This window comes from Martes martes, assembly GCF_963455335.1.
Source record: "Martes martes genome assembly, chromosome: 4".
Classification (NCBI taxonomy): Eukaryota; Metazoa; Chordata; class Mammalia; order Carnivora; family Mustelidae; genus Martes; species Martes martes.
In genome coordinates, this window is record NC_137891.1 from 83254657 (window position 1) to 83276923 (window position 22267).

The window sequence follows — 22267 nt, forward strand, 5'->3', positions numbered from 1 at the left end:
ATCATATTGTATTTCTAATTTTAATATTTTGAGGACCTCTGTACTGTTTTCCTTAGTGTTTGCATCAATTTATATTCTCACCAACAGTGCTTGAGGGTTTCCTCTTTTCCACATCCTTGCCAACAGTTGTCATTTCTTGTCTTTTTGATCAGAGCCACCTGACACATGTGAGGTGATGTGTCATTGTAATTTTGTTTTGTGATTCTCTGATGATTAGTTGTATTGGGCTTCTTATTTTACTTGGAATAGTTACACGTTCCTTTCTGAAACACATTTGTTTCAGCCTCATATGCTCACACTCTCTTGACATGCTCACACTTGTTCCCCTTTCAGCCTCCACTTAGATTTTCCTTTCTCCACAATGCCATCTTCCTCCCCATCCATTTGGTAGACACTGAGTTTGCCTCTTCTCCTGGCAGCCTTAACAACCTGTGATGATTTACATATTTACAGATGTGCTCACTTCATCTCTGCTAGCCTGGCTAGCTGAGCCTGACTGTTTTGCTTGCACTTCTCCTGTGACTTTCTTAGTGTTGAGCACATAGTGGGACTTTGGAAGGAGCTGAGCCCTTCAGCTTGTTAGTGTTGTGGTGCCACCCCTAGGTGTGGCATTAAGCCATTTAATGCAGAAAGTGAAGGAGGAGAAATGGGTTTTTCTCCCCCAATACTAATCACTATTTCTAGATGGCAATAATTATTAATTATTTAGTTAAAATTTATAAATTCAGAAAGTTTCTTCAGCTGTTTTCCACAGAGATACATGAAATTATAGTATGTATTTACTGATAGTAGCAATGAATTTTAATAAAAATATTTCAGTGTTGCTAAAGAAGGACCATTATTTCATTTAGAACTCTCTTACGTGCAGGAATACACCATTGATTCTGACTGGCGTTTCCGAAGTACTATTTTCACTCCAATGTTTATTGAGACTCAGGCCTCCCAAAATGCTCTCCAGACCCGGACCCAGGAGGGATCTCTCCCAGCTCAAGGGGTGATGGCTAGGCAGATACGGGCCACCCAACAGCAGTATGACTTCACACCTACACAAACTGCAGGTAACCATCACACCTGAACACCTGCCTGCTCTGCACAAGGCAGTATGATCTGTGGAAGTGGCTTCCACTGCAAGAACATTGACTGTAAGAGAAGTGAAACAATAATACAAAAAAGTGGTAAGAACCACAGAAAAGATAGGTCAGTCAAAGGAGAAAAGCACTGAGATTCCAAGAGTCATCAAATTCTTCGAGTTGGAACAGGGAAGGCAAGGGAGGGATGATGGGGACCTGGTGTTTAAAGGCTATAGAGTTTCTGTTTAAGATGATGGAATATGCTCTGGAGCTGAATTGTGGTGATGGTTGCCCAACAGTGTGACACCATAGTTCTGTACACTTTACATGATTAAAATAGTTAATTTGGTGTTCTCTAAATTTTAACACAGTAAAAAACAAAAATAAAAAAGGACTGCTCTTGACTAGAAAAAAAACAAAAGTAACAGTACATGTGTGTTTTGTTTTGGTTTCACATTTTAAACCCCTTATCTCAAAAGCAAAGTACTGAAGAGCTTAATCAAAATCATTTACTGTGTTTATAGTTTATTAAACTTTTCTTCCCTGAATTGTTCACCTGTTTCCTTTGATCAGAGAAGTACAAGTTACAGAGTAAAATACCTGAATGATTTCATATAAACATTTCAGATGTTTTTCCTTTGTGTAAATTGTTTCATGTTCCATTGTTTCTAGAAGTAGAAATGATTTGAATAATTACCGTGAATATTTTATGACATTATATTAGAAGTCATGAATCTTTAGAACCTTATAGTAGATACCAGGTGTCATTCCTGTAATGATCACAGTGGCTTGAAGGAGCAGGTGGGGTGTTACCTGCTTCACAAATGAGGACACAGGCTCAAACACCTGAACTGCCTCGGATCACTCACTAGTAACCTAGCGGTAAACTGCCTATTGTCTTTCTGCTGTGATGTGGCTGTCTCCCTGGAGGAGCTGTCCCCAGTGACAATGGCAGGGGAGTACGTGGAGGCCCCAGGTGCCACAGAATGATGCATCCCTTGTCACACACAGTGTGTCTGGCCGTTGGCAGTGCTCCACCAGGTGCAGTGGTGGGGTGGGGTGGGCTTGGCAGGATTGGGCAGTGGTGAGCGTGCTGTGACATGCTCTGGTTGTGCCTGTTTATAGATGGCAGAAGCTCCTTTAATTGGCTGACTGGGAGCAGTATTGACCCACTGATGGATTATACAGTCTCATCATCAGATTCCTCATCTTCCTCCTTGCTGTTTGCCCACAAGAGGAGTGAAAAGTTCCAGAGAGCACCCTTAAAGTCAGTGGGACCTGATTTTGGGAAAAAAAGGCTGGGCCTTCCAGGAGATGAGGTGGATAACAAAGCAAAAGGTAAAGTAAGCTTGCTGAAATGTACTTAAAATACATTAATGCAGAGACTTAGATAAAGAAAAGTGCATTTCTTTTTTTCTTTCTTTTTTTTTTTATTTTCAGCGTAACAGTATTCATTGTTTTTTCACCACACCCAGTGCTCCATGCAATCTGTGCCCTCCCTAATACCCACCACCTGGTTCCCCCAACCTCCCACCCCCCTGCCCCTTCAAAACCCTCAGGTTGTTTTTCAGAGTCCATAGTCTCTCATGGTTCACCTCCCCTTCCAATTTCCCTCAACTCCCTTCTCCTCTCCATCTACCCTTGTCCTCTATATTATTTGTTATGCTCCACAAATAAGTGAAACCATATGATACTTGACTCTCTCTGCTTGACTTATTTCACTCAGCATAATCTCTTCCAGTCCTGTCCATGTTGCTACAAAAGTTGGGTATTCGTCCTTTCTGATGGAGGCATAATACTCCATAGTGTATATGGACCACATCTTCCTTATCCATTTGTCCGTTGAAGGGCATCTTGGTTCTTTCCACAGTTTGGCGACCGTGGCCACTGCTGCTATAAACATTGGGGTACAGATGGCCCTTCTTTTCACTCCATCTGTATCTTTGGGGTAAATACCCAGTAGTGCAATTGCAGGGTCATAGGGAAGCTCTATTTTTAATTTCCTGAGGAATCTCCACACTGTTCTGCAAAGTGGCTGCACCAGTTTGCATTCCCACCAACAGTGTAAGAGGGTTCCCCTTTCTCCACATCCTCTCCAACACACGTTTCCTGTCTTGCTAATTTTGGCCATTCTAACTGGTGTAAGGTGGTATCTCAATGTGGTTTTGATTTGAATCTCCCTGATGGCTAGTGATGATGAACATTTTTTCATGTGTCTGGTAGCCATTTGTATGTCTTCTTTGGAGAAGTGTCTGTTCATATCTTCTGCCCATATTTGAATATGATTGTCTGTTTTGTGTGTGTTGAGTTTGAGGAGTTCTTTATAGATCCTGGATATCAACCTTTTGTCTGTACTGTCATTTGCAAATATCTTCTCCCATTCCGTGGGTTGCCTCTTTGTTTTGTTGACTGTTTCTTTTGCTGTGCAGAAGCTTTTGATCTTGATGGAAGTCCCAAAAGTTCATTTTCACTTTTGTTTCCTTCGCCTTTGGAGACATATCTTGAAAGAAGTTGCTGTGGCTGATATCAGAGAGGTTACTGCCTATGTTCTCCTCGAGAATTCTGATGGATTCCTGTCTCATGTTGAGGTCTTTTATCCATTTCGAGTTTATCTTTGTGTACGGTGTAAGAGAATGGTCAAGTTTCATTCTTCTACATATGGCTGTCCAGTTTTCCCAGCACCATTTATTGAAGAGACTGTCTTTTTTCCACTGGATATTTTTTCCTGTTTTGTCGAAGATTATTTGACCATAGACTTGAGGGTCCATATGTGAGCTCTCTACTGGTCCATGTGTCTGTTTTTATGCCAGTACCATGCTGTCTTGGTGATCACAGCTTTGTAGTAAAGCTTGAAATCAGGTAACGTGATGCCGCCAGTTTTATTTTTGTTTTTCAACATTTCCTTAGCAATTCGGGGTCTCTTCTGATTCCATACAAATTTTAGGATGATTTGCTCCAGCTCTTTGAAAAATACTGGTGGAATTTTGATCAGAATGGCATTAAAAGTATAGATTGCTCTGGGCAGTATAGACATTTTAACGATGTTTATTCTTCCGATCCAAGAGCATGGAATGGTCTTCCATCTTTTTGTGTCTTCTTCAATTTCTTTTAGGAGTGTTCTGTAGTTCCTCGAGTACAGATCTTTAACCTCTTTGGTTAGGTTTATTCCGAGGTATCTTATGTTTCTTGGTGCTATAGTAAATGGAATCGATTCTCTAATTTGCCTTTCTGTATTTTCATTATTAGTGTATAAGAAAGCCACTGATTTCTGGACATTGACTTTGTATCCTGCCACATTACTGAATTGCTGTATGAGTTCTAGTAGTTTGGGGGTGGAGTCTTTTGGGTTTTCCATATAAAGAATCATGTCATCTGCGAAGAGAGAGAGTTTGACTTCTTCCTTGCCAATTTGGATACCTTTTATTTCTCTTTGTTGTCTGATTGCTGTTGCTAGGACTTCTAATACAATGTTGAACAAGAGTGGTGAGAGTGGGCATCCTTGTCGTGTTCCTGATCTCAATGGGAAGGCTGCAAGCTTTTTCCCATTGAGGATGATATTTGCTGTGGGTTTTTCATAGATAGATTTGATGAAGTTCAGGAATGTTCCCTCTATCCCTATACTTTGAAGTGTTTTAATCAGGAACGGATGCTGGATTTTGTCAAAAGCTTTTTCTGCATCAATTGAGAGGATCATGTGGTTCTTCTCTCTTCTCTTATTGATTTGTTCTATCACATTGATTGATTTGCGAATGTTGAACCATCCTTGTAACCCAGGGATGAATCCCACCTGGTCATGGTGGATAATCTTTTTAATGTGCTGTTGGATCCTGTTTGCTAGGATCTTGTTGAGAATCTTGGCATCCATATTCATCAGTGATATTGGTCTGAAATTCTCCTTTTTGGTAGGGTCTTTGCCTGGTTTGGGGATCAGGGTAATGCTGGCTTCATAAAAAGAGTCTGGAAGTTTTCCTTCTGCTTCAATTTTTTGAAACAGCTTCAGGAGAATAGGTATTATTTCTTCTTTGAAAGTTTGATAGAATTCCCCAGGGAATCCGTCGGGTCCTGGGCTCTTGTTTTTTGGGAGGTTTTTGATCACTGCTGCAATCTCGTTACTAGATATCGGTCTATTCAGGTTGTCAGTTTCTTCCTGGTTCAATTTTGGGACTTTATAGTTTTCCAGGAATGCATCCATTTCATCTAGGTTTCTTAGCTTATTGGCATATAACTGTTGATAATAACTTCTGATGATTGTTTCTACTTCCTTGGTGTTAGTTGTGATCTCTCCCTTAAGAAAAGTGCATTTCTGACTGCATTCACATTTCCATGTAACCTTATAAGCCCATTAAAATTTTTTTCAATTTTTTATTTTTTTATTAACATATAATGTATTATTAGCCCCAGGGGTACAGGTCTGTGAATCGTCAGGTGTACACACTTCACAGCACTCACCATAACACATACCTTCCCCAATGTCCATAACCCAACCACCCTCTCCCGACCCCCCTCCCCACAGCAACCCTCCGTTTGTTTTGTGAGATTAAGAGCCTCTTATGGTTTGTCTCCCTCCTGATCCCATCCTGTTTCATTTTTTTCTTCCCTACCCCTAAGCCCCCCACTTTGCTTCTCACATCAGGGAGATCATATGATAATTGTCTTTCTCTGATTGACTTATTTCGCTCAGCATAATATCCTCTAGTTCCATCCACGTCGTCACAAATGGCAAGATTTCATTTCTTTTGATAGGCCAATTAAAATTTAATTTGGGTGCTCCAGAATGGCTCAGCATATAACTCTTAATCTTGGGGTCATGAGTTTGAGCCCCATGTTGGGGGTAGAGCTTACTTAAAAAAATAAAATTTAATTCAATAAATATTCGGCACTTAACCATGTTGAAAGCCTAGTTTCAGGTGTTCCAGAAGAACATTGAGTAAATTGGACTCATTCCGTTCATTTAGTGACTTTCTGAGCATCAGGACTTGGTAAAGGCAACAGTTCGGTGACCTTGAGGTGAGGCAGAATTAGTAAGTCTCAGAGAGAGAAAATGAGAGAGTGCCAGGAAGGATCTGGGGAAAAGGCCGACTTTGGGACTAGCCTCTGGGGGTTAGGGGTGTGGGAAGGGGGAGGGTAAACAAAGAATGAGGCAGGAAGTATGGAGTGGACTTGGGAAGTGGAGGGGACCCAGATCAGCTTAAGATTGTTTAAGGACTTCACAGACCTGTACCCCTGGGGCAAATAATACATTATATGTTAATAAAAATAATTAATTTTAAAAAAAGATTGTTTAAGGACTGGTAGGCCTTGTAACGGTCTAGCCTGTGGGACACACCCACAGGGAGCAAAGAGCAGACAGCTGGGGATATGGGCCTGGTGCTTTAGGAGGCAACCAGGGCTTTCTGCAGTGTTCTCTGGACGACCTTTTGGGGGGTCTGCATGGAGCAGCATCTGAGCCTGAGGAGGCCCTGGTGGCCAAGGCCACAGGCACCTCCGACCCCACCACACATCCAGGGTCCTGGTGGGGAAGATGAGGGGAGATGTCTCACAGAGGCTGCAGGGAAGTGCAGGCAGAGCTCAAAGACCAGCACTGGCTGAAAGGGTGTAACTCAGCTTTTTATGAGAATGGCAACTCTGGGAGTGAGTGAAAGCCCAGAGGAAGAAAATGGAGAAAGTAAAGGTCCTAACAGAACCTTGGAGATATGCCAACCATTTGAATTTAGATATAAAGAAATAAAATTAGGAGGATAAATTTCTTTTGCTTTTATTTATTTTTTTATTAAGTTTTTTTATTTTAATTCCAGTATAGTTAATGTACAGTGTTGTATGAGTTTCAGATGTACAATAATATAGTGATTCAGCAGTTTTATACAATCATTACTCAATACTCATCATAAGTGTACCCTTAATCTGCTTCACCTACCTCACTCATCCCCCAACCCACCTCCCCTCAGATATGATTTATTTTATTTTATTTTTAAGATTTTATTTCTAAGTAATCTCTATACCCAATGTGGGGCTCAAACTCACAACCCTGAGATCAAGAGTTGTACACTGCTGACAACCAGCCAGGTGCCTCTGATATGCTTTATTTTAAATGAGTAAGGGTAAATTCCTTTAGGAACTAAACACATACATGAAATACTTTCCTCATTTCCAACCACTCTTTTTCACTTTTATGTCACAAATCTGTGGCCATACATAATTCTGTGAATTTAATGTAGATGAGGTAAATCTAGCTTCCTTTTGCTCACCATTCTAGGTTTGAAGGGGGCTAATGAGCCCCCTCCTGCTCTGTCTGTTCTGCCCCCTGCTTGGTTGCCTCCCACCAGTCTTTCTTTTACATCCTCTTCCTCTGCTGTTTCTCTGCCAGACTGTCATCTGGCCAAAGTGCATGGTTCTCTGTCCTTCTGTAACTGACGATGAAAGCCCTGAAGTTAAAACGCAGTCCCAGAATGACTGTTACTTTCCCATGGCTCATGAAGTGTCTTGCTGACCTGAAACCCATGGCACATACATCCTCCCACAGAGTTGTTGAGATGGGCATTTGGGGCAGCCTGCAGCCGGTTAATGCATGATGATTGCCCATGACCCACTCTACTGAAAGGGGAGGAGGCTCAGAAAACAAAGGGGAATGGCTGAGGATTACAGCATAGTCCACAACTCAAAACTGTTGAGCAGTTTTTCCCTGTCTTCATTGACTTTGTATAGAAATTAAGGAGGATAAAAGGTAAAACCTAATTTTTAAACCATTTTCCTTAAAAGTTTTATATATGAATTTGAAAAAACTCATAGAACTGAGGCAAAATGAATATTGTTAGCTATCCATTTTAATTTGGTTAATATATTTGAATCTCCCCTTGTACCTCTGTAGATATAAAATATTTCCCATACTGTCTGTCTTCTTTGTGGGTTATGTATTTTCTTGCCTAAAGAGGAGTATTGGGAAGTTCATAAAATACGGTGAATTAGGGGCGCCTGGGTGGCTCAGTTGGTTAAGCCTCTGCCTTCAGCTCAGGTCATGATCCCAGGGTCCTGGGATCGAGCCCCGCATCGGGCTCCCTGCTCAGCCGGGAGTCTGCCTCTCCCTCTCCCACTGTGATCTCTCTCACTTTCACTCTCTCTCAAATAAATACATAAAATCTTCAAAAAAAAAAAAACGGTGAATTAATCCTTACTGTGATATTATCATTGGCATTTAAAAATGAAATTGTAACCTAATTAAAATATCACTTTTCAACTATTTTAATTCTTCATTACAGTTTCCTTTAGTTATTTGTTATTAGGGTAATACATGCAAGTAGTTTGAAGAGTCAAATACTTTGCCAAAGCTTTCTGGAAGAGACAGCAACCCTCCATACCCATTCCCCAGATTTCAGACACAACCACTTACACCCTTCTGTATCTCCAGTATTGCTACCCTACCTTTTTTTTTTTTCTTTCAATATTTGTCATTCTCTTTTAGCTTGCATTATGGACATTGAGGATCTGGCTCCTTCTTGTCCCTCACACACACTCACAATGAATTCTTCCTGTGTAGTTTCCTCTTATTTTGACTGCATAAATATTATATCTGTTCAAAATATAGTGCTACTATGATTATTTTGCATTTCTTGTATAATAATATTTTCTGGGCATTAATAATTATTTTGGTTTAGATTTCTGCATATTATTACTTGATTTCCTTTGAGTTATACCATTGTCTTTTACTGTGTCCCAGTACATAAATGTTTTATCTTAAATCTCTCCTGGAGCTTCTGAGCCACGCTGTTCCAGGCTACTGCTCTTGGGGTGTCTGCTCAGCTATGGTTCAGAGACCACATCTTCATCCTGAAGGTCTTTTCACCTCTCTTGGGTCCGATTCTTCCTCAGCTTGTTCCTTCTTTCTGATGAAGCATTTCTTCGTGTAGCTTCCTGAGAAAGGGAGTCAGAAGCCGTAAGCTGTTTTTGATGCTTTGATGGCAGTCACACCTGCTGGGTATTTTATCTTTTTTTTTTTTTTAAGATTTTATTTATTTATTTGACAGAGAGAGACATCACAAGTAGGCAGAGAGAGGCAGAGAGAGGAAGGGAAGCAGGCTCCCTGCCTAGCAGAGAGCCCGATGTGGGGATCGATCCCAGGACCCTGGGATCATGACCTGAGCCGAAGGCAGAGGCTTTAACCCACTGAGCCACCCAGGTGCCCCCCTGCTGGGTATTTTAGCTATAGAATTTTGAGTGTGAACTCATCAGGGTTCCCGAGTACCCAAGGTTGGGTTGGGAAACCTAGTGGCTTTCATTTTATTGATTCTTTGTTAAGAATTGGTTCTTTGTTAAGAATTGGCAGAACATCTTAGAATCCTTTCTTTTAAATCAATTTTAGGAAATTTCACAAAAGGGTCCTTTGAAGCATGCAGGTCTGTTTTAGTCCATTTTTCTGCACATAGGAGGGCCCTTTCAGACTGCTAATGCATTTTCCAGTTTTGTAATATTTTTTCTTAGACGATTTTGTTGATGATTTCCTCATATCAGTTTTCTTTTTGGAATACAGACCTTATCAGATCTTATAATTTTCTTGTTTTTCATCCTTTTTGCTTTGTAGTCTGGGTAATTACTTTAACCTATCTTCTAACCCTTACTTTTAAGTTACATTTTTAGTTTCCATGAACTTTTTATGTTCTCTGAATGCCCTTCCAGCCCTTGATCCACTGTTGCAATTTCTGCTTTTGTCTTTTTGATAAATGATAATATTTTGAAAATTTTTTCCCCTGGAAGGACTGCTTTCAACAGTTGCTCTTTCCCTATTTGTTTTCATTTGTCTTTCATGTTTGAAGCTTTCCTCAAAATGTCTGGTGACTTGGCTTTTCACTTATACTCCCAGATGAGGCACTAAAAAGGCATTTGGAATAGCTACCTATTAGGAGTGCAGAGGTCATTGTAGACCAGGACACTGAAACTCCTGATGTGTTGATATCTTTGCCTGTGCTTTTGTGCTGGTGGATTACCCAGAGGCAAAATCTCCGGTCTCTTGCCTACAGGCTGGCAGGCCAGGGTGCCAGTACTCTAGAGGCCAAGCAGGACCAGGCAGCTCCAGGTTCCAAAAGCCTTTGTGGGCACTCATGGTATAGTTGCTGTGCTTGCAGCCGTGCCAGCCCTGTGCACCCATGGGCCCTATGTCCTCTCCCAGGCTCAGCACCTGCAGCACTAGGGACAGTGCTTTCTAACCACACCTCCTGCTGCAGCCGCACTTTCCTCCCCTCCCATAGACATGCCTGCTGCTGCCAGGTCCTGCCCCTTCCAGGTCTTGTCAACTGTCTTTGTTTGTTCCTATTCTCTGCATGGTGGCACTGGGGCTGGGCTGGGTTAGTTACAGCTTTCTGTTCTCTAGTTTCCAAAACTGGTTAGTGGTCTCCTGTGCTATTCTCTGTTCTTCATAGACTTATGTCATTGCAACAAAACAGCTAGATGAAAGTAAAAAATGGAAGTAAGCAAATAATTATACTTTTTATTTCAGGAGATTCTAGAAAGGAGGTGAAGTCAACTGCAAATGTCAAATTGATCATCTATAACAAACCTTTATATTCTTCAGGTATAGACAATCGGACAGAAATATTAAGATTACGCAGGCGATTTATAAAGGACCAAGAAAAACTCAGTTTGATTTATGCCAGAAAAGGTATTGCTGAACAAAAACGAGAAAAGGTTTGTATCTGTTTTGAGAATTTGAGTGGTCAGAAATATTTTTTTATATCAACGGATATATACTAAAAAAATAAGATTCTTGTCAGATATTTCTTGCATGACAAAATTACAGAACCAGCACTATATGAGTTAAAATTACTTATGAACCAAAGATTATTCCTCTGACTAATGTAGATGTAAAGGACAGTCGTGACTCACTAATGAGGTCAGGGGAATCTTGGAATGGGGCCTGTGTGTGTAGTCCCTTGAATCTGAGGTTTGTTGTGGCTCACGGGCACTACTAGGACCTCATCCCTGCCCCTTATCTCAGACTCTCACTGCAGCTTGGCTTTGTTCTTCTCTGTGTATAGCTTGGCTTTCTCCATGTGGTAGAGACACAGCCTCCAATAATTCCTGAATTATCTTACAACTTTAGCTGCTGGGAAGGATTAGCCATAGTCTTGCCCCACTTTGGGTCTGGGGCCACTGTGGGACCACATTACAACCAGCTGTTCTCCAGGGTACCTGGATGAAGAGGGAATGGTGAGCCCAGAGAAAAGGGTGAGCAGGCCAGATGGATGGTCCAGGATTATCTGCTAAAAGCAGTGACTTAGTATGGCATGAATTAAACATTTCTCAAAATGTGAAAATAATGGAAGAATTTGTTCAGCAACAGCTTCGGTATTACTTAAAAACCAGTAATTATGACAAAATTGTCAAGAAAGACAAGACTGTATGTTTAAAAAAAAAAAACCTGAGTTTATTTTAATTCAGTTTAAATCTTCAGTCACTTAATTAACTTGCAAATCTGAGTATGAAGAAGTTGAATGGTTCCACTATATCTTCTGTGGAAAGAAAGTGGACATTTCAACTCTGTTGTCTCTGTAAGAACAGCTATTCTCTTGAAGGCAAAATCTCTTGAAGGCAAAATCAGTGCCTCACGGTCCTCCCACGCTTCTTCTCACTGGCCCCACCACACATGGAGAGCGTTCTTCTTTGCCCACTCAGAAGTAGCCATGAGCTACTTATTGAGCCTGAAACCTAAGTAGGTGTGCCTGAAGGAAATAAAAAGCAGAATATGAACAGAAGGAAAAGATAAAACCAGGATTGTTGGATAGAAATCAGAGTGGGATATTTTGGTTTGATATAAAGAAAGTCCTTTAAATAATAAATGTAGAATGGCCTGCTGTGTGAGGCCATGCATTCCCTCTGACACGGGTGTTCTCATCTGAAGCGGCTGACCTCTCAGTAAGAATGGCATCAGAAGTCCATATGCTTTATTTGTTGGGAGCATTGTGCTCAGTGTCAGGCACTACTCTCAATGGTAATGTTATAGAGGTGAATATGATATAAACATTCATGGAGCTACAACCCAGTGTGTACAACAGAACCAAAAAAATGAATGAGTTAAGATTATAATGTGCAGTTGGAGATTAACCAAGTGATGCCCATGTGTGGGGAAGACTGTTAAAGACAAAGTGAGAAAGCAAGCCTCTTTGAAAATGATATCTGAGGTGGGAACCAAATGATGAGAGAAAAACTGTGAAAAGACACTCTAGGCAGAGATGAAAAGGTCCCACAGCCCTGTGTGGTGGAGAGTCGGGGCGACTCAAAAGCACGTGCAAGGCCAGTGTGGCCTAAGCAGGTGAGCAGGGTCAGGAAGAGCTGGGTTTGGGGGCCTGTGGTGATATCACTGGGCCTGTTAGCCAAGGATTTTTTAAAAGGAATTAAGGGGAAGAAATGAAATACAGCTTTAAAAAATTCTAATTCAAGTTCTCTGAGTTTACAAATATTCACATTATTTTGTGATAGATATTTAAATAATCATACTGCTCATTTGATAGTAATTTTTATTTTGGATTTATTGTCTATCATAGACTGGTAAAGTGTAGGGACCAAACCATTTTGGGTAAAATTTGTCATCAAATTCACCTTTATGTTAAAGATAAGTACTGACTGATCATTTCATAGTTCATGCACTACAAATTTTTTCAATAAGAATTCTAATCTTCTTTCTTGGTTCTAATGATTATAGGAGATTAAGAGTGAGTTAAAAATGAAGCACGATGCCCAAGTCATTTTGTACAGGAGTTACCGTCAAGGAGACCTTCCTGACATTCAGATTAAATACAGTAGCCTTATCAACCCCTTGCAAGCTGTGGCCCAGGTTGGTCCTTGAATGCTTCATTTTTCTATTGACTGATAAAAACTATTTATCAGTTCCGGGGGCTACCATATGCTACACTGAGGTGTTGATTTGTCTTTAACAGTGGGCTTGGTTAAAAGACATTGGTTCAAGTCTTGGCCGTGCTATTTCTTGGCTCCAAAACTTCTTTTTACAGGTGCAACTCACTTAGAGTCATCTAGAAGATAGCCCTGCAGTTGGGGTCCTTGTCAAGACACTCAATGCTCTGAGCCACAACTTCTTCATCTATGAAACCAGGGAGTGAAATCTATTTTTCTTACCAATAATGTTGGTCAGCGAAGTAATGTGTAATAAACTTTAAAGTGCTAAGCCACTTAAATCATTGCTTATATGAGATCCTTTTGGTGGGCTGAGGGGTCAGGAGAATATCAGTTTATGGGTGGGATTAGTATTTTCCTCCTCTGTTAATTTTCTTAATAGCAGAGGGTTGGAAATATTTTTCTAAGTTGTGAGGGTTGAAGAGTGAATGAAATTTTCTAGCTGAATTCTCTGGCAAAAGCAGGATATTTATTCCCTAAAAGCCTAATTAAGATTCCTTTGACTTTTATCAAAATACATTTAAAAATTGAAGAGGAAGAGTGTGTGTGTGTGTGTGTGTGTGTGTGTGGCATAATGCTCGATGCTGAAATATGCTATATATTGTGTAAATTTTCCAAAACTTATATTGCTTGTAATAATCTGCATAGTCTTTTACTCTTTTTTAAGCTTTTTATTTAATCTAAATAAATATAGATTAACAGGAATTTGCAAAAATAGTACATAGTCCCATATACTCTTTACCTGGCTTTCCCCATTGGTGGTATCTTATTTAACCATTTATGTTGATCTAGAAATTGACATTGGAACAACAGTGTTAACTGGACTGGTCTTAACCATTTTTCCCCTCATGTGTGTGTGGGCAGGGAGGGGGAGGGATTCTGTGCAATTGTAGCATACATACTGATTCATGTAACTACTATCACAGAAGAGCCCTTGAGTGTTATAGAGTGCTTTCACATTTCTTTCATTAGATTCTCCCAGTAATTTCGTGACATAAAGGCAGTTTTTTAGACACATGTACAGATGAAGAACTGAAGGTTAGCAAAGAATGGATAATATGATTCAAACTTTGTATTCTTGCTGGGTGTGGAACTAAGACAACCACCCCCCTTTGTTTTGATGCCTGGCCTAGTGCTTTTCTTCACCCCCATCATTTCCCAGTTTTTCTAGTGCTTTGCACATATGTATTCACATCACTGCCTCAGAAATGATGCTGCCGCCTACTCTCCTAGGCATGGTTTGCATCTGCCCATGTTGGATAGGTATGAGGTGTGTACTAATGATAGCATGTTACAAGCCTGATACTGCTGAGACCCATGTCCAAGTCAGTTCATCTCTTTGGTGCTTGGAAAATATTGAGATGGTGAATATTGTTTTGAAAAAACGTGACTACATTTTTTTCTGTTCTTTGAAAAGGAGTGTGTGTCCTTATATTTCTCAAATTCCAAATACTTTATTCAACAAGTGCTACATATGGAGCAGTTCCTTCTGGATGCCAGGGACTGCTCTAAGCACTGAGGTGCAGCTGTGAACAAAACAGACAAGGCCTTCTCTGCTGTCCAGGGGCTCCTCTTCTTCAACATGAGCGTTGCACGCTAGAGAACCGAAGAGGAGCCTGTAAACTAGTCATTACAGCACATGTCCAGTGACAGCATTCTGTTGCTCTGAAAACGTTCTTTAGCTTAAGCACCATTGCATCATAACAGAAGAAGCATTTGGAACTCCCTGGGAAGTGAGGAAATTTTTGCATAAGACTCAAGATTTGGGTTGTAGACATGAGAACCTGTCTGCTGCAAGTTAAGTGAAAAAAGTTATCGAACAGATGCCGTATGAGAGAGTGTGTGTTGTCAGTAAAAGACCAACCCCTGGCAGTGACTATCTTCATGTAGTATAATTGGGTGATGTTCTTTTTTCCTAATTTATATTTTCTGAAATTTTTTATAGCAACCATATAACTTTTATAAAGCAAATAAATTACTAAATAAAGAACACATCAAGTACTTTTTATTCAGACACAGTTTTTATCAAGCACAATAGTGTTCAGATCTTATTAATTCATGCATTCGTGCCTTCCTTTAAAAAATACAGACACTGCATGCTAGGGACTGTTCTTAGTACTGGTGTCACAGGCACCAGTTCTTGTAGTCATGGAGTGTGAGGGTTAAAGCCATGAAAGATCAGGTAGCATTCTGTTAGAGTTGAATACACCAAACATTAAAAGCACAAAAATGGCTACTGATGGTTTTAACAGTTTAAATCGTCATATTGATGGGACTTTGAAATTTTAAATTGGCATTTTATTTAAGCTTATCAGCAGTCTTTAGCTTTATGATGATACTAATGTGAAGATAGTACCTAAAAATCTCATTTAATCTTTCTTGAAGATCTTATCAATTACTGCAGTGGTCACTTGATGTGCTTTAACTTGGCTAATCCTTACCGCAACCCTGAGATGTGTTCTGTTATCCCTACTTTAAAGATGAAATATCTGAAGGTCCAGACTCACCCATGAGTTAAGCTCTGTAGCTACATATGTGATTAAGCCAGCTTACATTATTTCTGGGTCCAAAATCCATGATATCACAGGTGTATTTGGTTAAATTTCAAATACTAGCCATGTCAATGCCTGTTAAAACTTTCTAAACAGAATTGAGATGTAAATTAGATATGTTTGCAGAAGTTTGTGTTTTCAAATAAAGCTCTGATAGTATTAGCGAATTGTAGCATTTTTACTTCAGATCCTAACTTGTCTTTGTTTTGGGTATTTTACAGAGAGACCCAATAATTGCAAAAGAGCTCTTCGGCAGCTTGTTTTCTGGAATTATAAAAGAGATGGATAAATACAAGACCAAGTCTGAGAAAAACAACATTACTCAAAAGTTGCTACAGGACTTTAATCATTTTCTTAACACCACTTTCTCTTTCTTTCCACCTTTTGTCTCTTGTATCCAGGTAAGAGTCTATACATGCTTCATAAATATGCATTATCTACTTTCCCATCAAAAGACTGTGTCATAATAACTTAATTTGTTTCACAAGCTGAAGCACAAGGTGTTTGAGTATATGTACTCTGTATGGTTACCTCTTCCCAGAAGGGTTGGTGTGATTTATTTGTTGTTTTTTTTTTTAAACAAGCATATAGGGATGTCTGACCCTTGGTTTCAGCTCAGGTCATGATCTCAGGGTCCTAGGATCAAGCCCCACAACAGGCTCCAGGCTCAGTGGGGAGTCTGCTTGAGAATTCCCTCCCTCAGCCCCTCCCCCAACTTGTGCCTGCTCTCTTATTTTCTCTCTCTCTCTCTCTAAAGTAAATGGATGAATCTTTATTAAAAAAAAAAAACAAACAACAGTAACAACAACAACAACAAAAAAACCCCAAAACCCCAAATTTATATTTGACTGAATAATTAGAAATCAGCCTTGGTATAAAAATGTTCTGATTTGGGGTGCCTGGGTGGCTCAGTGGGTTAAAGCCTCTGCCTTCGGCTCAGGTCATGATCCCAGGGTCCTGGGATCGAGCCCCGCATCTGGCTCTCTGCTCAGCAGGGAGCCTGCTTCCCACTCTCTCTGCCTGCTTCTCTGCCTACTTGTGATCTCTTTCTCTCTGTCAAATAAATAAATAAAATCTTTTAAAAAAAATTTTCTGATTAATAAGTCAATCCCTTCAGTAATTTGGTTAAGTCCTGCATGTTGTTAGTTGTTTTTCCTTATATACTGTTTCACCAGATTATTTCCTGCCTCCCAATTGCCTTCAACAGATGTTGATTGAACATATTCCTGACTTTCTAAGTGGTGGGGATGGTGAGTGATTCAAAGAGGCACAAATCTCTACCCTCCTGGAATTACAATGGGCGACAAACAATAAACAGAAAAATACAGAAGATAACATGAAGTAGTCTTAAGTGTCACAGAACTTGAGTAGTACAGAAGCACCAGTGTAATGTAGAGTAGTAATGAAGCAGGGAGGGAGACATCCTCTTGAACAGGGTGAGGCATATGTACCATGATGGATATTTAGATGGAGTGGTCAGAGAAGGCCTTGTAAGGCAGTACAGTTTGAGCAGATATAGGCATAGTTTCAGTTAGTACTTAAAACATGCTTTCTGGAAGGTTACATTTTCGTGTAAGAAATGTTTTCTTTGCCATTTAAAACATGGATCATTACATAGTCCCTAGTAGAAAACTGTTTCAGTTCATTTTAGTATTTTTAAATTTTTTTATTTAAATTAGATTTAATTAACATATGGGGTATTGTTAATTTCAGAGGTAGGATTTAGTGATTCATCAGTTGCATATAACACCCATGCTCATTCCATCAAGTGCCCTCCTTAATGCCTATCAACCAGTTACCCCATCCACCCCATCTACCTCTCCTCCAGCAACCCTAAGTTTATTTCCTATAGTTAAACATGTCTCTTATGGATGGTTTGTTTCCCTCTTTGTTTTCATCTTATTTTTATTTTTCCTTCCTTTCCCCATGTTCATCTGTTTTTGTTTATTAAATTCCACATATGAGTGAAATCATATATTTGTCTTTCTCTTATTTTGCTTAACATAATACCCTATAGTTCCATCCATGTCATTGCAAATGGCAAGATTTCATTCTTTTTGATGCATGAGTACTATTCCATTGTATATATATATACCACACCTTCTTTATCCATTCATCTGTCTATAGACATCTGGCTCCTTCGATATTTTGGCTATTGTGGACATTGCTGCTATAAACATTGAGATGTAGGTGCCCCTTCAAATCAGTGTTTGTATTCTTTGGATAGTGCAATTCCTGGGTTGTAGTGTAGCTCTATTTCTAAATTCTCGAGAAACCTCCATGCTGTTTTCCAGAGTGACTGCGCCAGTTTGCATTCCAACCAACAGTGTAAGAGGGTTCCTATTTCTCAGCATCCTCGCCAACATCTGTGTTTCCTGAGTTGTTCATTTTAGCCATTCTGCTGGGTGTGACATGGAATCACATTGTGTTTTTGATTTTTATTTCCCTGATGCCAAGTGACATGCATTTTCTCATGGGTCTGTTGGCCATTTGTATGTCTTCTTTGGAAAAGTGTTTGTTCATGTCTTCTGCCCATTTCTTCACTGGGTTTTTTGGTTTTTTGGGTGTTGGGTTCGGTTAAGTTTTTTATAGATTTTGGATACTGACCCTTTATCTGATAAGACATTTGCAAATATCTTCTCCCATTCTGTAGCTTACCTTAGTTTTGTTGACTGTATCCTTCACTGTGTTAAAGTTTTCTATCTTGATGAAGTCCCAGTATGTCATTTTTGCTTTTGTTTCCCTTGCCTTTGAAGACATGTCTAGTAAGAAGTTGCTGCAGCTGAGGTCAAAAAGTTACTGCTTGTGTTCTCCTCTAGGATTTTCAGGATTCCTGTCTCACATTTAGGTCTTTCATCCATTTGAGTCTACTTTTGTGTATAGTGTAAGAAAGTGATCAGTTTCATCCTTCTGTATGTTGCTGTCCAATTCTCCCAACACCATTTGTTGAAGGTATTGTCATTTTTCCATTGGATATTCTTTCCTGCTTTGTTGAAGATTAGTTCACTGTAGAGTTGAGGTTCTATTTCTGGGTTCTCTATTTTATTCCATTGATCTATGTGTCTGTTTTTATACCAGTACCATACTGTCTTGATAATGACAATTTTGTACTATAGCTTGAAATCTGGAATTGTGATGCCTCCAGCTTTGCTTTTCTTTTTCAACATTCCCTTGGCTATTCACGATTAAATTTTAGGATTGTTCCAGCTCTGTGAAAAAAATGGATGATATTTTGATAGGGATTACATTAATGTGTAGATTGCTTTGGGTAGCATAGATATTTTAACAATGTTTGTTCTTCCTATTCATGAACATGGAATGTTTTTCCATATCTTTGTGTCTTCATCAATTTTGTTCATGAATGTTCTATAGTTTTCAGAATACAGATCCTTTGCCTCTTTGGTTAGGTTTATTCCTAGGTATCTTATGGTTTTTGGTGCAATTATAAATGGGATTGATTCCCTGATTTCTGTTTCTTCTTCATCCTTGTTAGTGTATAGAAATGCAACTGGCTTCTGGGCATTGATTTAATATCCTGGGACTTTGCTGAATTCCTGTATCAGTTCTAGCAATTTTTTTGGTAGAATCGTCTGGGTTTTCTACAGAGTATCATGTCATCTGCAAAGAGTGAAAGTTTGACTACTTCTTTGCTGATTTGATGCTCTTTATTTCTTTTTGTTGTATGATTGCTGTGGCCAGGACTTCCAGCACTATGTTGAACAATTGTAGTGAGAGTGGACATCCCTGTCGTGTTCCTGACCTTAAGGAAAAGCTCTCAGTTTTTCCCCACTGAGGATGATATTTGCTGTGGATCTTTTGTATATCATGTATATGTATGTATGTATGTATATATATGTATATCTTTTATGATATTAAGATATGTTCCCTCTTTACCTACATGGCAGAGAGTTTTTATGAAGAAAGGATGCTGTGTTTTGTTAAATGCTTTTTCTGCATCAGTTAAAGGATCATATGGTTTTTGTCCCCTTTTTTATTGAAGAAGTATATCACCTTAATTGATTTATGGATGTTGAATCACCCCTGCAGCTCAGAAATAAATCCCACTTGGTTGTGATGAATAATCCCTTTGATGTATTGTAGGATCCTATTAGCTAGTATCAGTGAGAATTTTTGCATCCATGTTCAACAGGGATATTGGTGTGTAATTCTCCTTTTTAGTGGAGTTTTTGTCTGGTTTGAGAATCAAGGTAATGCTGGCCTCATACAATGAGTTTGGAAGTTTTCCTTTCATTTCTGTTTTTTGGAACAACTTCAGAAGAATAGGTGTTAATTCCTTAAATGTTTGGTAGAATTCCACTGGGAGGCCATCTGGCCCTGGACTCTTGTTGTTGGGAAATTTTGGATTACTGATTCAATTTCTTTGCTGGTTATGGGTCTGTTCAGGTTTTCTATGTCTTCCTGTTCCAGTTTTAGTAGTTTATATGTTTCTAGGAATGCATCCATTTCTTCCAGATTGCCTAATTTCTTGGCATATAATTCCTCATGATATTCTCTTATAATTGTTTGTATTTCTTCAGTGTTGTTGTGATCTCTTCTCTTTCATTCATGATTTTATTGATTTTGGGTCCTTTCTCTATTCTTTTTGATAAGTTGGGCTAGGGGTTTTTCAATCTTACTAATTCTTTCAAAGAACTAGCTCCTAGTTTTGTTGATCTGTTCTGGGTTTTTTTTGTTTTTTTAATTTCTATATCATGGATTTCTGCTCTAATCTGTATTATTTCTCTTCTGCTGGATCTGAGTTTTATTTGCTGTTCTTTACCCAGCTCCTTTAGGTGTAAGGTTAGGATGTGTATTTGAGACCTTTCTTGCTTCTTGATACTTCCCTCCTAGGAAGGCCGTTGCTGCATCCTAAAGATTCTGAACTGTTATGTTTTCATTTTCATATGCTTCCATATATTTTTTAAAATTCTATTTGGGGCACCTGGGTGGCTCAGTGCGTTAAGCCTCTGCCTTCAGCTCAGGTCATGATCTCAGGGTCCTGGGATCGAGCCCCACATCAGGCTCTCTGCTTGGCGGGGAGCCTGAGATAGAGGCTCTCTATCTGCCTGCCTCTCTGCCTACTTCTGCCTACTTCTGATTTCTCTCTCTGTCAAATAAATAAATAAATAATCTTTAAAAAATAATAATAATAAAATAAAATAAAAATTCTTCTTTAATTTCCTGGTTGTCCCATTTATTCTTTAGATGGATGCTGGTTAACCTCCATGTATTTTTCTTCCTTCCACATTTTCTCTTGTGATTGCGTTCAAGTTTTAAAGCATTGGTCTGAAAGTGTACATGGCACAATCTCAGGTTTTTTGTACTGGTTGGAACCTGATTTGTGACCAAGTATGTCATCTATTCTGGAGGGGACGTTCCATGGGCACTCAAGAGGAATATGTATTCTGTTGCTTTAGGATGAGATGCTCTGAATGTGTCTGTGAAGTCCATCTGGTCCAGTGTGTCACTCAAAGACTTTGTTTCCTTGTTTATCTTCTGTTTAACAATCTGTCCATTGGTTTGAGTGAGGTGTTAAAGCTCCCTACTATTATTGTATTATTATCAATGAGTTTCTTTAATTTTGTTATTAATTGGTTTATATATTTGGATGCTTCCAAGTCTGGGGTAGCAGTATCTACAATTATTAGACCTTCTTGTTGAATAGATTCTTTTTATTATGAAGCTGTGTCCTTATTCATCTCTTATTACAGTCTTTGGTTTAGAAACTAGTTTGTCTCTTATAAGAATGGCTACTCCAGCTTTCTTTTCATGTCTATTAACATGATAAATGGTTCCCCATCTCCTCACCCCTCAGTTTCAATCTGGAGGTCTTTTGGGATCTAAAATGAGTCTCACCATATTGATGGATCTTGTTTTGTTGTCTAATCTGATACTCTGTGTCTCTTAATTGGAGCATTTAGTCCATTTACATTCAGAATAATTCTTGAAAGAGATGACTTTAGTGCCATATATTACTTATAAAGTCACTGTTTGTATAAATTGTCTCTGTTCCTTTCTGATCTTTTTTTATTTTTGAGCTCTCTCTTCCCTCAAAGAATCCCCTTTAATATTTCTTACAGGGCTGTTTTAGTGTTCATAAATTCTTTCAGTTTTTGTTTGATCTGGAAACTCTATCTCTCCTTCTATTCTGAATGACAGCTTTGCAGGATAAAATACTCTTGGCTGCATATTTTTCCCATTTAGCATGTTGATTATGTCATGGCAGTTCGTTCTGGATTGCCAGCTCTCTGTGGACAGGTCTGTTGCCAGCCTTATGTGTCTACTCTTGTCAGTTAAGGACCTCTTGTCCTGAGATGCTTTCAGGATTTTCTCTTTATATGTGAAATTTTTTTGTAAGCTTTACTATATTATGTTGGAGTGTTGACCTATTTTTATTGATTTTGTGGGGGATTTTCTGTGCCTCCTGGACTTGAATGCTTTTTCTTCCCCAGATTAGGGAAGGTCTGTTCTATAATTTGTTCAAATAAACCTTCTTCTCCCCCTCTCTCTTCACCTTCTGGACCTCTGTTACTCAAATATATTTTGCTTTATGGTATCACTGATTTTTTGAAGTCTCCGTTGGTAATCCAGTAGTAGTTTTTGTCTTTTTCTCAGCTTCCCTATTTTCCATCATTTTGTCTTCTATATCACTGCCTCTCTCTTCTGCTTTGTTTATCCTAGTTATTAGAGCCTCCATGTTTGGCTGCATCTCAGTATAGCATTTTTAATTTTGGCCTGATTAGATCTTAG

At 39.2% G+C, this 22267-nt stretch overlaps 1 protein-coding gene across 1 annotated transcript in view; it reads left to right on the forward strand.

Moving 5' to 3' along the window:
- The window catches only part of PRKDC (protein kinase, DNA-activated, catalytic subunit), a 230245-nt gene that overhangs the window by 150276 nt on the left and 57702 nt on the right, over window positions 1-22267 (forward strand). The window contains exons 58-62 of the mRNA XM_080801920.1: window positions 869-1058; window positions 2196-2408; window positions 10630-10742; window positions 12757-12888; window positions 15739-15918. Of these exons, the coding sequence (XP_080658046.1) occupies window positions 869-1058; window positions 2196-2408; window positions 10630-10742; window positions 12757-12888; window positions 15739-15918 (828 nt within the window). The remainder of the gene's footprint in view (window positions 1-868; window positions 1059-2195; window positions 2409-10629; window positions 10743-12756; window positions 12889-15738; window positions 15919-22267) is intronic.